Raw genomic sequence first — 13,335 nt, forward strand, 5'->3', positions numbered from 1 at the left:
TTTGGTCGGCCCACGATCCAGATATTTTATCGTCGGGACCTGTTCTCCCGGCCCTCAACTTTCCCCCTTAGGTTCCCCTGGACCGCCACCAACCTTTTTACTTCTACCTCCAGGGTGACGTTTCTGTCACTCTGTCCATCGAGGCCTTTTCCAGGTCAAGGATCGTAATCTCTTGAGCCGCCACTTTCTTCCCCAGCCCATCGATTGCTTTCTGCATGGTGGCCATCGCCTCTGCCACCTTGTTCGCCACCTGGATTTCTGTCTGATCGCTTCCTTCATGGCAGTCAGTTCCTTCATCAGGAAGCTCTTCCATCCATCTACAGGTGGTGGGGGGGCGGGAAGTCTGATGCTCGGGTCGCTGGCCGTCCCTCTCGCCTCGTGGGTCTGCCATCTCATCCACCTGCTGGTTGTGACTCTTTCCGCAGTTTCTGCCATCTCTTCGGTCCCTTGAGCTCCCGTTTGCTGGCATCTTTTCTTGGTTGCCCTCCTTTTGCTGTAAGGGCTTTTTTTACCCTTTGAAATTTGGGCACATTTCGACTAAGAATGCTTTATTTTGTCCTGGCTTGGAAGGGAGCCACCTGATGTGCATCTGCTTAGCACATCACTGTTACCGGTGCTCGTAGGTCAGCCTTTCTTATACGCACACCAAGGAACAGTTATGTTTATCGCTCTACTCTCTTTTTTCCCCCCCTTTTTCTTTTCCTTTAGTTTGCTTTACCTTTCTTTTCTCTCTCAGGGTGAGGTTGGTGAACTTTGTCTTCCTGGTCTCACTGGCCTGCTGGGATCTGACCTCTGATTCCTGGCTTGAACTTGCCTGAGCCACACTTGTCAGCACCTCTGCTCATTCGCCGCAATCTTTGGGTCCCAAACTTCACAGCCGGTTTTCCTGCTGAGGACATCCGATTTTTGGGGGTTTCCCTTCGATCAGGCAGATAAGCCCAAAGTCAACTCCGACCTTTTAACTTGATGGTCTCTTTGCAGTGTCAGTTTCCAAAGTTCAAATTCTCTCCATTTTTCCTTAGCCCTTTCTTCCTTTGTTAATCTTTCCATTTTTACTTCAATCTTCCTGTTTTCAATTTCCTTTTGAAAAGCCCTTTTAACTTTTCTGCCCTATCTTTTTCCTTTTCTTCTTCCATTGCCAATCTCTCATTTACCTTTGCTTCTATTTCCAATTTCTTTGTTTCTATTTGTAATTGAATTCCAGCTGATTCTAATGATTCAAGCTGTGTCTCTGGCAATTTTAACTATTGAACTATGGCTTATATTATCTCTACCTTCCTCACCCTTTTTGATAATGTTAACTACAGCTTCTCCTCTAAACCCAAACATTTAGGGCTATGGTCTCCCTTTGTAAACCATCGCGAGTAACCGCTTCCATACCAAGGAAAACATTTGCAACTGAAAGCCATCTCCAGTCACTCCCTATTTGAAATTCAAAACTTGAAAGAATGCAAGCATTCACACACACACTCACTGTCTTTATGTTCAATAGCCCCCAAGCCAAACAAGGAATTATACTTAAGAATCCGATCCTGGACGAGCCCCCAATTTTATTACGATCCCAGACCAGGCCCCAACAGTGGCTAGGATACTGGACTGAAACTCCAATAGTTTATTTTATTTTAAGACTGTGCAAAAAGAGTGATTTGCTCTAGGAGTGATTGCATGAAAAAATAGGGCTTGGGTATTTCTGAAACAAAACTTTATTATGAATGTAATATTAAACTTTTAACTTCACACCCGAAAAGAACTGCTTACAATTACCCCTTAACACAACTATACAATTTCCCATTAAGCAACAAGAAAAGAAACATACAACTCTTAATCCATCTTGAAATTAGCACAGCATAGAGTAATACTTGTTCTATAAAACAGATTTGGCTCCGGTTGGAAATCCTTCAGACTCTGGTTGCATATCTTCAAATAGCTGATTTAATTAGGTTGTTTCAGCCTCTTCCTTATCTTCAGACAAGATTGCTCTGTTTTAAAATATTACTTTTTTTAACTATCCTACTTGGAAACTTGGGCGACATGGGGGCATGCGGTTGGCACTGTTGCCTCACAGTGCCAGGGACTCAGGTTCAATTCCAGCCTTGGGTGACTTGGGAGTTTGCACTTTCTCTCCGTGTCTGCGTGGGTTTCCTCCAGGTGCTCCGGTTTCCTCCAACAGTCCAAAGATGTGCAGGTTAGGCGGACTGGCCATATGAGTTGCCCCTTAGTGTTCAAAGATGTGCTGGTGAGGTGGGGTTAGGGGGATAGGGCAGGGGAGTGGGCCTAGGAAGGGAGCTTTTCAGAGGGTCGTTGCAGACTTGATAGGCTGAATGGCCTCCTTCTGCAATGTAGGAATTTTATGGAAAGAATTGTGGACTCAGAATCAGGCAGATCAGAACTCAGCTCCTCTCTCTCTCAAAGTTTTCCAAACTCACGGTCTTTCTGGGCTCCACCAGCAATGACCTCATCTCCCCAAACTAAAAAACAAATTATCCCTGCAGGCTGTAAACGCACATTCCCCAGTCAATCCACAGTCCATTAGCCTAGACTGAAGAACACATTACTTGTCAATTTCACCTTCTATTTACTAGAAGCAAATCAAAATCCTTTATCCCCACCTTTTAACTCTTAACTTCTCCACACATTTATAATCCAATTTTCCTAAAATCTTCCAATTGTCACAGTGACACTGATGACAGACTTTGTCTTTCCAGAATCGGCTTGTTCAGCCATCAAAAGAAGTGCATCATCTGGGGCGGGATTTCCCGACCCTCCGCGCTCGGGAGGAGAATTAACCAAAATAGGCTCCCATGCTGGCACGCGATTCTCCGGCGACCAGAGAATCGCTGCCAGTCGCATGCGCGCGAGCGACATCGCCCCGTGGGATTCTCCGTGTTCAACGGGCCGAGTGCCCGCCAAGTCCCGCAGGCATGGTTCACATGTGGTCCCACCCGGCGGGACCTCGGCGTTCTGGCTGCATGGGTCGTCCTGGTGGGGAGGCGATCCAACTCCAGGGGGATGGCCAGGCCACGATCGGCGGCTACTGATCAGTGGGCGTGCTCATTCTGGGGGGGGGGGGGCTATGTTCCTCTGCGCCGGGCCCCTGTACGGTACCGCCATGTTGCGCGGGGGCCGGAATGAAGATGGCCACCGCACACATGCACGGACCGACGGCCGGCCACCATGTGCATGCGCGGACCTGCGGCTGGCTGCCTTGCGCATGCGCGGCTGCGCGGGCGTAACTGCAGTGCCCCACCGGCAGCTGGAGCTGCGGGACGCATGCCGGGGCCCTGCTAGCCCCCTTGAAGACGGAGTATCACCCCGGACTTTCTAGGAAAAAGTCTGGAGTGATTCCTGCCCGTCTTCCAATGGGTGTGGGGACTTAGTGTCCAGAAGAGAGAATTCCACCTAAGACCTCACCAATGTTCTGAGGGTCCCTTCCTATCATATCTCACAGATGAAAAGATACCAACCAGGCACTAATTAACTCATCCACCTTTATCTCACACATTTTATCTGAACCCTCCTGTCCTTCTTGTTCGGGTTTACATATTACAAAGCATTTAATTTTCTTTGCCCTTTCAGTCTGAAGGTAATCGACAAGGCTGCCAGCATCCTGTTGAAGGTTTACTGGTGTCATCTTTTAACGTCCAAACGTTGTTCCTTCAGTATAATTCTAAACATTATAAGCTCATGAAATGAGTACACTGATAGAATATATGTACACCTTGAAAATTAAAATGATGCAGTTCAGAATATTATTGGTCAGCCTGTACACAAGAAAAATCCTCTGATGCAGCAGTCAGGTTTATTCCTACTGTGGCCTGCAGATTGGCCCAGAATAGTCTCTGTTTGTTTTTGTCGTTCGGCCATTCTAAGTAAGTCTTCTTTGCCATAAGTGATTTCAGTTTATAATATTTAGATGGGATTAGATACTGAGGGATTGGCTCCAAAACAATCAGTATCAAGTTATCTGACTGTGCACTTAACACCTGGTGTTGTGCAAAGTAAAGCTCATAATGGCACCACTCACTCTGAATGAAGTTCGGCGATAAAACAAATATTGATTTGTAACTTTTGTCTATACAGTTGATTATGTTTTCAATAATACCTTTGCCTGGAATAAAGTTTCTTTCGTGAAGACAGATTCGTAATGAGCTCCCCCTCTCTTCTAGATTTGGTAGTAGCTGACCCTTCACCCAGTCGGAATCAGGTTGGCTGTAGGACACGAAAGCATGATAGATCAAATTTTCAGATAACTGGTGGGAGTTAGTCTTCATTGTTCTTCGTTTTGTCTGGGTCCATTGCCATGTCATCCTCAAGTACCAAGGCAAGTCCAAAAAACGACACACAAGCCCAATTACAATTGTTAATACAATCATACTACCCAGTACAATTACCAGTAAGAGAGTTGTGCTGCATGTCACTTCAGATAAATGGAGGTCCTTCAATAATGTTCCTTTCAGGTTATCTGGGTAGGCACAGCGATAGGACTTTGGCCACCCTATCATCTCTATATGGGAGATTTCCTTCATCTTACTAAAGTCTCTCAGATTGCAGGTACATGTAAATGGATTGGAGGCAGCATTCAACACAGTCAATCTTTGGCAACTTTGAAGAAAACTGCTTGAAGGTTCATGGAATGCATTTGCTTCGACAAACAAGATCTCAAGATTAATAAATTTGCTGCAGTCAGGAGGATTAGCCAGCTTATTTGCGCCAAGATATAATTCCTTCAATTTATTCAGATTGTTCAACATTTTGGAAACACTATAAATATTATTTTTCTGCACATCAAGGACCTCTATGTTTCTGGGTAAGCATGTGAAAACCAAATCTGTAAGCCTGTTTGAGGATAGGTTCAGCTTTCTCAAACTGTTGGTCCAAGGGCAAACGCTAATCTCATCAAGAATAAGTTGGTTTTGACTCACATCCAAGTACTTCAGAGATGCCATGTATTTGGTCATGTTACTCACTTTAAATAATTGACTAAGCTTATTTTGTTGTAAAATAAGAGTCTCCAACAAATTTAGGTTCTGGCAGCCTTGAAAAAAAAATTCACTGGTAATTGAATTATCAGAAAGGTCAATGGATTTATAAGCATTTCCTTTGTTTGGACAGGTCATGAAAATAATTCCGGATTCACAAATCATCAGATTTTCAACCTTTATCTCACCTAAGATATTATAGACATTTTTCAAATCCAAATAGAATGGTATGATGCTAACTTGTCTTAATGTAAATGTCTCCAATGCTGTTTCGAAATGCTCATATGAGGAGCTACTAACTCTGCATATTTTTGCATTAAAAATATTGAGATTTTTCACCATAGAAGTCCAAATAATTTTTGACATGCTTATAAGAGCTTTCCAGTCCAGTGTTAAATGTTGTAAAGATAGGTTTGTGACTTTTGGGAATTTTTCCAGTATTCTAAAACTGTTAACGTAATGACTGCAATCTTGGCAGCATTCACTGGTTGTTGAACCTTGGCTGCAATATTGGCAGCAGTCAATGTTTGGTAAATTTTGGTTGCAATCTTGGCAGCATTCAATGCTCGATAATGTTAAAATGTGAGAAATATTGAAGGCGTCATTCATGACACTTTCAAGTAAACCTTTATGATTAATAGATGGCAAAACAACATGGAGTTTTGCTGTTCGCAAAACTTGTAACGTGCCAGGGTCATACTTTGACAATGTTTTTAATCCGATTGAAACTTCCTGCAACTGTATTCCTGAAATTTCTTTAAGGTCATTTTTTTGTAATCTTATTGCTTTCCTACTTCCTAATCCTAAATATTCCAGATTTTTCAGGAAGCCAAATGCTTTCCCAAGTGTCAGATGAAGAAAATTATTATCAGAAATATCTAAATATTTGAGTGAGGTAACATTAAGTAAAAAGTGACATTCGATATTCGAAAGTTCATTCTTGGAAAGATCTAAACATTCCAGCTCTTGATTAGATCTAAAAATAGCAGAGGCTAAATTTCTGATCTTATTGGAAGACAAATTAAAACTTTTCAACCGGTGAAGAGAAGCAAAATCCTGCATGTGAATCTCAGCAATGTTGTTTTGTGATAAATCCAATATTTGTGTGAGACTTGGTAGGTTCTTTGGGAATGTAGACAGTGAGGAAGATGAATTGCTTATGACAACATAATTATCTTCAGGAAAACACAAACCGGAGCAAGTTTCAAACGTTAAAATCCAGACAAAAGAGGAGAGAATGTTGACCATGATGGGGGTGATTTCCTGTTTTTCCTTTCTGCAGCTGAACAGTTGCGTATTCCTTTTGTGGAATCTACTTAGTGCAATGAGAAAACTGAAACAAAAACAAAATATGAACAATGTTAATATTGCGTCTAAAGTAAGGTGGATCTAAAAATAAAACATGCCATTGAGTGACATGCTCCAAAGTGGAAAATGCGAGAAATGTTAATTGAGAAATGGCAACAAAGATGTAGCTGCCAAGCAGAACCCATCTGCAATAGTAATAGTTTAACATTGTTGGACCAGCCATCTATGTTTTTAGATGGTCAGATATTAAGAAATGGATGAAGGCACTGGATACTGCGTAAGCTATGGACCCTGACAATATCCCAGCAATAGTACTGAAGACTTGTGCTCCAGATCTTGCCACACTCCTAGCCAAGCTGTTCCAGTACAACTACAACACTGACATCTACCCGGCAATGTGAAAAATTGCCCAGGTGTGTCCTGTACACAAGAAACAGGACAAATCCAACCCAGCCAATTATCACCCTATCAGTCTAGTCTCCATCATCAGCAAAGTGATGGAAGGAGTCATCAACAATGCTTTCAAGCAGGACTTACTCAGCAATAACCTGCTCAAGGATGCTCAGTTTGGGTTCCACCAGGGTCACTCAGCTCCTGACATCATTACAGTCATGGTTCAAACATGGACAAAAGAGCTGAATGCCAGAGGTGAGGTGAGATTGGCTGTCCTTGACATCAAGGCAGCATCTGACCGAGTATGGCACCAAAAAGCCCGAGCTAAACTGGAGTCAATGGGAATCAGGGGGAAAACTCTCCGGAGTCAGACCTGGCTTCTGAAGGAAGATGGTTGTGGTGGTTGGAGTTCAATCATCTCAGCTCCAGGGCATCACTGCAAGAGTTCCTCAGGGTAGCTTCCAACGCCCAACCATCTTCAGCTGCTCCATCAATGACCTCCCTTCCATTTGGCGATGGACCGAATGGCCTTACTTCCGCTCCTATGTCTTATGGACTTATTCGAGAAATTAAGGGCTATGGAGAGAGAGCGGGTAAATGGAGTTGAAATCAGCCATGATTGAATGGTGGAGTGGACTCGATGGGCCGAATGGCCTTACATCCGCTCGTATGTCTTATGGTCTTATAAGGTCAGAAGTGGGAATGTTTGCAGATGACTGCACAATGTTCAGCACACTCAAAATCTTGGGGGGTTCCCATTGATCAAAAACTGAACTGGACTAGCCATATTAATACTGTAGCTACCAGGGCAGGTCACAGGCTGGGAATCCTCTGGCGAGTAATTCACCTCCTCCCCCCCCCCCCCCCCAAAGACTGGATACCATCTACAAGGCACAAGTCAGGACTGTAATGGAATACTCTCCACTTGCCTGGATGCAGTTCCAACAACACTCAAGAAGCTCAACACCAGCCAGGACAAAGCAGACTGCTCCCCCTTCCACAAACATTCAAACCCTCCACCACTGACGAACAGTGGCAGCCGTGTGCACCATCTACCAGAAACACTGCAGTAACTTGTAGACTGGCCGAAGTGAATGATGAACTACAGAACATCTAGTTTAAATAATTTATTATGGAACAACTACGTGATAAAGCTAACTAAAATAAATAATTTAATAAACTACTAACACTAATTAACTATTGTAGAGCTACTGCAAAATATGTCTATCCTCCAGCATGACCTACTCCTAACTCCCCAGCCACAGGATCATGTGGTGGATTTACAATGCCATCTAGTGTTCGGAGGTCATGCATAACATTATGTACAGACTTGCTTCATGCATATCATCTCATCCCCTTTCCTTTGGAAAATGAAATTATTTACATACATTAAATTTTTTTTTTACATTTCACCATGATAAGCATAACTACACGTTCAGAATTTTTTTACAGCCTGTCACAAGTTCAGTCTTTCTGGCTTGCGCCTTATCCTTGTCGACCTTCTCAGTGTCTGCTGAACTTGCAAAGGTTCTTCATTTTCTTTAGTGTTTGTTGCTTGAGTTTAATGTTCTTCATGTGTTGATGAATCATTCTCTTATTGTATTTGTTCTGTAAGTTCTTCAGATGTTTTAGGACTGTTGTATGCTTCTTCTGGTGGTTGCATCACAATGATTTAAGGCGTTTTGTAGACTCATCGGCAAACGTCTTTGTGGATTTGGCTTGAAATCTCTCCCTTGCCTCCTTTCTTGCCAGGGTGCTTGCCTTTCTGCTTCTGGATGAGCAGATTCTCGCAACACTTGAACTGAAGCAGTTTGCATTGTGTGCCTATTGTTTGCTTCCCGCACTGTGTACAGACATTCACTCTCCTGCACCGTGTGCAGTTTCGTACCATTTTGTTGATATCTCGGAGGATACCCGGCCAATTGACCGTGTCTTCAGCTCTCTTTTTACATTGTTTTCTTCCATTGTGCTCTTCAAGGAGTTCGCTCTGAACCATCGATCTTAAAGATTTCAGAATTACTATTCTCATTTTACGCAGCAAAACTCCATCTGCAACACTCAAGTCTGTTCTCAGTTGTCGAAAACAGAGCAGAATTCTCTGGGCCATCCTTCTCAAAGATCTTCTCTCACCTTCTGCACCATTAGGTCCTTCTTAGTTTTTTCTCTTAGTTTGACACCATCAATACAGGTCATATCTCTCCAAATGGAAAAAAAGCAAATTTGCCAACCGAGGATCAGGCGACGGCTTCCACAGAACGTGGGAGCCAATCACCCAATTGTTCCAGGACCTGTTTGTGGCCAACGAACAAGCAGAAGAATAGCCAGGTAGCCAAGAATCAAGGGACAGTAGCCGAGGTGGGGGAGGGAGGGATAGACTGGGGGGAGGGGGGTGGCGTATAGCAGCTAAACCTAAGAGAAAAGAAAGGCGAACCACAGGAGAAGAGGAGCATGGGGTGGAAGAGGGAGGATTCAGGGAACAATAGAGGGGAACCAGTGAGGTGGGGAGGGGGGGGGGGGGGGGGGGGGAGGCAAGGGAATGACAGCCGGAAGGAGGACGCTGGAAGCAATAACAAACTTGGCATCTACAGGAGCAGAGAACAAGGAAAATCCGGGTGAAGCGGAGGTGATCGCGAGACGACAACAGCAGCGAAAACCGTCCGGGAGAAGCAAGCGACAACACCAATACCAGATCCATTCACGTATTGCCGTCTGTAACTGTTCTGCATTTGTTTCACCGGCGCTTAATTGTATATGGACCCCCCCCCAGTTTCCCCCCCCTCCACATATATATATATATATATATATATATGTGTATTCTATTTTGTGCACATAACGGTAAATATACTTTATTCAAATACCCAATAAAAAACATTTCTATTAAAAAATCAATACAGGTCATCCATTGTGGAGGTTCTTTATTGTGCTTCTTTACATATACCATGGAATTAACCCAGTCTGTAGGGACTTCAATACGCTTAATGACACCCAAGGCAGTCATTCTCTCGAGCTCTGCCTTAAGTTTATCCCTCAATAATGGTGCTGGCACATGTCTCGATGCATGAATCACAGGCTTCGCATCCTCCCTTAATTGAATCTTGTACGTGTATGGTGACGTACCAAAACCTTGGAAAATTTCAGGGCAATCATTCAGTATGGAGTCTCCTGAGGGATGAGTGTCTGTTGCAGCACTGTCTGCACTGTAGACCTGTCGGACTAGCTGCAGTTCCTCACATGCCTCAACTCCAATTGAAGGCTTGCGGTCTACCGCCACCACGCAACATTTCACCTTGTGAATTTTTTCTTACTACATCGGACAGGTTAATGAGGTTGGCCCTCGCACCGGTGTCGATCTTGACTGTTATCACTGTGCCATTTATCTTTAATGGCACAGTCCATTTATCCTTATGATTATTTGCCTTCAATTCACTATTGCTACAGAATGGTACAAATACATTGTTATTTGGTATGACTTGAGTTCTCCTTATCTTTGCTGGAGATCATGTCCACAAAGAATGTGTCCTCTAGGCTAGGCATTTTCAAAGTGGGGGTCGCGACCCATGGGTGGGTCACGGGCAGGTGTTGGGAAGATTGCGGAGCCATCCATCGCAGCATTCCCGATCGCGGAAATTCACGCGCAACAGCCGGCTTTTAACAATTCCGTCTGTGAGCGGCTTTGAAAATGCCAGCCTCAACCAGCTACAAAATGCGGGCGCACTGCACATGTGTACCTGCTCATCAGTGCGCATGAGGCCCGGGAGAGTTGGGACCTGAACCTGGGGTCAACGATCGCAGCATGGCGGCGGCTGACTGCGTGGTGATCACCAATGATGAACAAGGCTATGACCTCGATCTGTTTGCATCCCTAAACATTACTGTAATGATTTGGAGAGAGTATATATTCCTCATGGTTTAATCATGGACAGAACTGAATATCTGGCAAAGAATATAATGAAAGCCATGGGAAATCATCACATCATCGTCCTCTATGTAGTGAAAGTGGTTCTAAGTTTTTTGCTGACCTTTTAGACTGCATTAAAGTATTGAATTGAAACAGTGACCAGTCAATCCCAAAGATTTCAGTCAATCCCAAAGACTTCATCCGCTTGAAGAATTACCATAATGATCAGTCAGCAGGGGAGCTACTCAGAGTTTACAAACTGAGATACAAAATCCATGCTCTTCTCCTGTGAACCTGATTGGGGTGAATTCGTGAGAGGCAAGCTGTAGCGCACAATGACTAACGAGAGAGACGAGTAGTGATGAAGTCGATGAGGCTTTATTAAGCGAGACTTGTCCCCAGCAGTTCAGCAACAGAATGAAGCGGCGGGGAGAAGCTCGGGTTCTTATACTCCGCCTTCAGGGCGGAGCCAGGAGTCAACAGCCAACCAGGACCCGGGATCTGTCAGCCAATAGCATCACGGCTTCACAGTCCCACATGACCCCTAATACATACCACCACATTCACCCCTTGTTAAAAATGAACCCGGTGGGGTGGTGGTTCGCATGGTGGTAGGGGTTTACAAGGCTGGTCCTGGGAGGAAAATTTTGGGCATGTTATTACAGTTTTAGTCCTACACTGGGCTATGTACAAGGTTTGTGAAACTATTTACAATATTAGTAAGAGAAAAACATTTTTTGTTACAGTCCAACAACATTCTTGGTGTCACGCCGATGCCACGAGTCGAGCGGGCGGTCTGGTCTTCCTCGGCGATCGCCTCAGCCCCGGTGGTGGTGCAGGTGCTTGTTCCGGCGTTGTCGTCTCCGAGAGCGTTTCGGTGTTTGTTCCTGTTTTACTCCTGGGCGGGCACGGGAGGAGGACTGATCCTCCCGGGAAGGGGGCGGTCGCGGGGTGCGCCGGTGGCAGGGAGGGGATGATCGGTGTCGGGGGGGTGTATGTGTTGCCGGCGGGTGGCAGGTCTCGCAGGGAGGCCGTGTCCTGTCGGCCGTCGGTAGGCGTACTGCGGGTTCGCGTGGAGGAGGTGAACCCTCTCGACCAACGGGTCCGACTTGTGCGCCCGCATATGTTTCTGGAGCAAGATGGGTCCTGGGGCCGCCAGCCAGGTCGGCAGCGACGTTCCGGAGGAGGACTTCCTGGGGAAGACAAGGAGGCGCTCATGAGGCGTTTGGTTAGTGGTGGTACACAGCAGCGACCGGATGGAGTGGAGAGCGTCCGGGAGGACCTCCTGCCACCGGGAAACTGGGAGATCCCTGGACCGTAGGGCCAGTAGGACGGTCTTCCAGACCGTGCCGTTCTCCCTCTCTACTTGCCCGTTCCCCCGGGGGTTGTAGCTGGTCGTCCTGCTCGAGGCTATGCCCTTGCTGAGCAGGAACTGGCGCAGCTCGTCACTCATGAAGGAGGACCCCCTGTCGCTATGGATATATGCGGGGCAACCGAACAGTGTGAATATGGTGCCAAGGGCTTTAATGACTGTGGCCGCTGTCATGTCGGGGCAGGGGATGGCGAAGGGGAAACGGGAGTACTCGTCCACCATGTTCAGGAAGTATGTGTTGCGGTCGGTGGAGGGGAGGGGCCCTTTGAAATCCAGACTGAGGCGTTCAAAGGGGCGGGAAGCCTTGATCAGGTGCGCTCTATCCGGCCTGAAAAAGTGCGGTTTGCACTCCGCGCAGATGTGGCAGTTCCTGGTGACTGTACGGACCTCCTCCACTGAGTAGGGGAGGTTGCGGGACTTTATAAAATGGTAGAACCGAGTGACCCCCGGGTGGCAGAGGTCCTCGTGGAGGGCTTGGAGACGGTCTATTTGTGCGTTGGCACATGTGCCACGGGATAGGGCATCGGACGGCTCGTTCAGCTTTCCGGGACGGCACAAGATCTCGCAGTAGAAGGTGGAGAGCTCGATCCTCCACCTTAAGATCTTGTCATTTTTAATTTTGCCCCGCTGTGCATTATCGAACATGAAGGCTACCGACCGTTGGTCGGTGAGGAGAGTGAATCTCCTGCCGGCCAGGTAATGCCTCCAATGTCGCACAGCTTCCACTATGGCTTGGGCTTCCTTTTCCACTGAGGAGTGGCGGATTTCTGAGGCGTGGAGGGTTTGGGAGAAAAAGGCCACGGGTCTGCCTGCTTGTTTAAGGGTGGCCGCCAGAGCTACGTCGGAGGCGTCGCTCTCGACCTGGAAGGGGAGGGACTCGTCGATGGCGCGCATCGTGGCCTTTGCGATATCCGCTTTGATGCGGCTGAAGGCCTGGCGAGCCTCTGCCGACAGGGGGAAGGTAGTGGTCTGTATTAGCGGGCGGGCCTTGTCTGCATACTGGGGGACCCACTGGGCGTAATATGAAAAGAACCCCAGGCAACGTTTCAGGGCTTTGGAGCAGTGGGGGAGGGGAAATTCCATAAGGGGGCGCATGCGTTCGGGGTCGGGGCCTATTATCCCATTGCGCACTACGTATCCCAGGATGGCCAACCGGTTTGTGCTAAAAATGCACTTTTCCTCGTTGTATGTGAGGTTCAAGGCGTTAGCGGTCTGGAGGAATTTTTGGACGTTGGCGTCGTGGTCCTGCTGATCGTGGCCGCAGATGGTTACGTTGTCGAGATACGGGAACGTGGCCTGCAACCCGTGCTGGTCAACCATTCGGTCCATCTCCCGTTGGAAGACCGAGACCCCGTTCGTGACACCAAATGGGACCCTTAGGAAGT

At 46.4% G+C, this 13,335-nt stretch overlaps 1 protein-coding gene across 1 annotated transcript in view; it reads right to left on the reverse strand.

The window, feature by feature from the left end:
- Positions 1 to 1,685: 1,685 nt before the first annotated feature.
- Positions 1,686 to 13,335, reverse strand: part of tlr1 (toll-like receptor 1) — a 35,843-nt gene continuing 24,193 nt past the window's right edge. The window contains exon 3 of the mRNA XM_072496572.1: positions 1,686 to 6,312. Within this exon, the coding sequence (XP_072352673.1) occupies positions 3,750 to 6,227 (2,478 nt within the window). The 5' untranslated portion in view covers positions 6,228 to 6,312 and the 3' untranslated portion in view covers positions 1,686 to 3,749. The remainder of the gene's footprint in view (positions 6,313 to 13,335) is intronic.

The sequence above is a fragment of the Scyliorhinus torazame genome, chromosome 3, assembly GCF_047496885.1.
Source record: "Scyliorhinus torazame isolate Kashiwa2021f chromosome 3, sScyTor2.1, whole genome shotgun sequence".
Classification (NCBI taxonomy): Eukaryota; Metazoa; Chordata; class Chondrichthyes; order Carcharhiniformes; family Scyliorhinidae; genus Scyliorhinus; species Scyliorhinus torazame.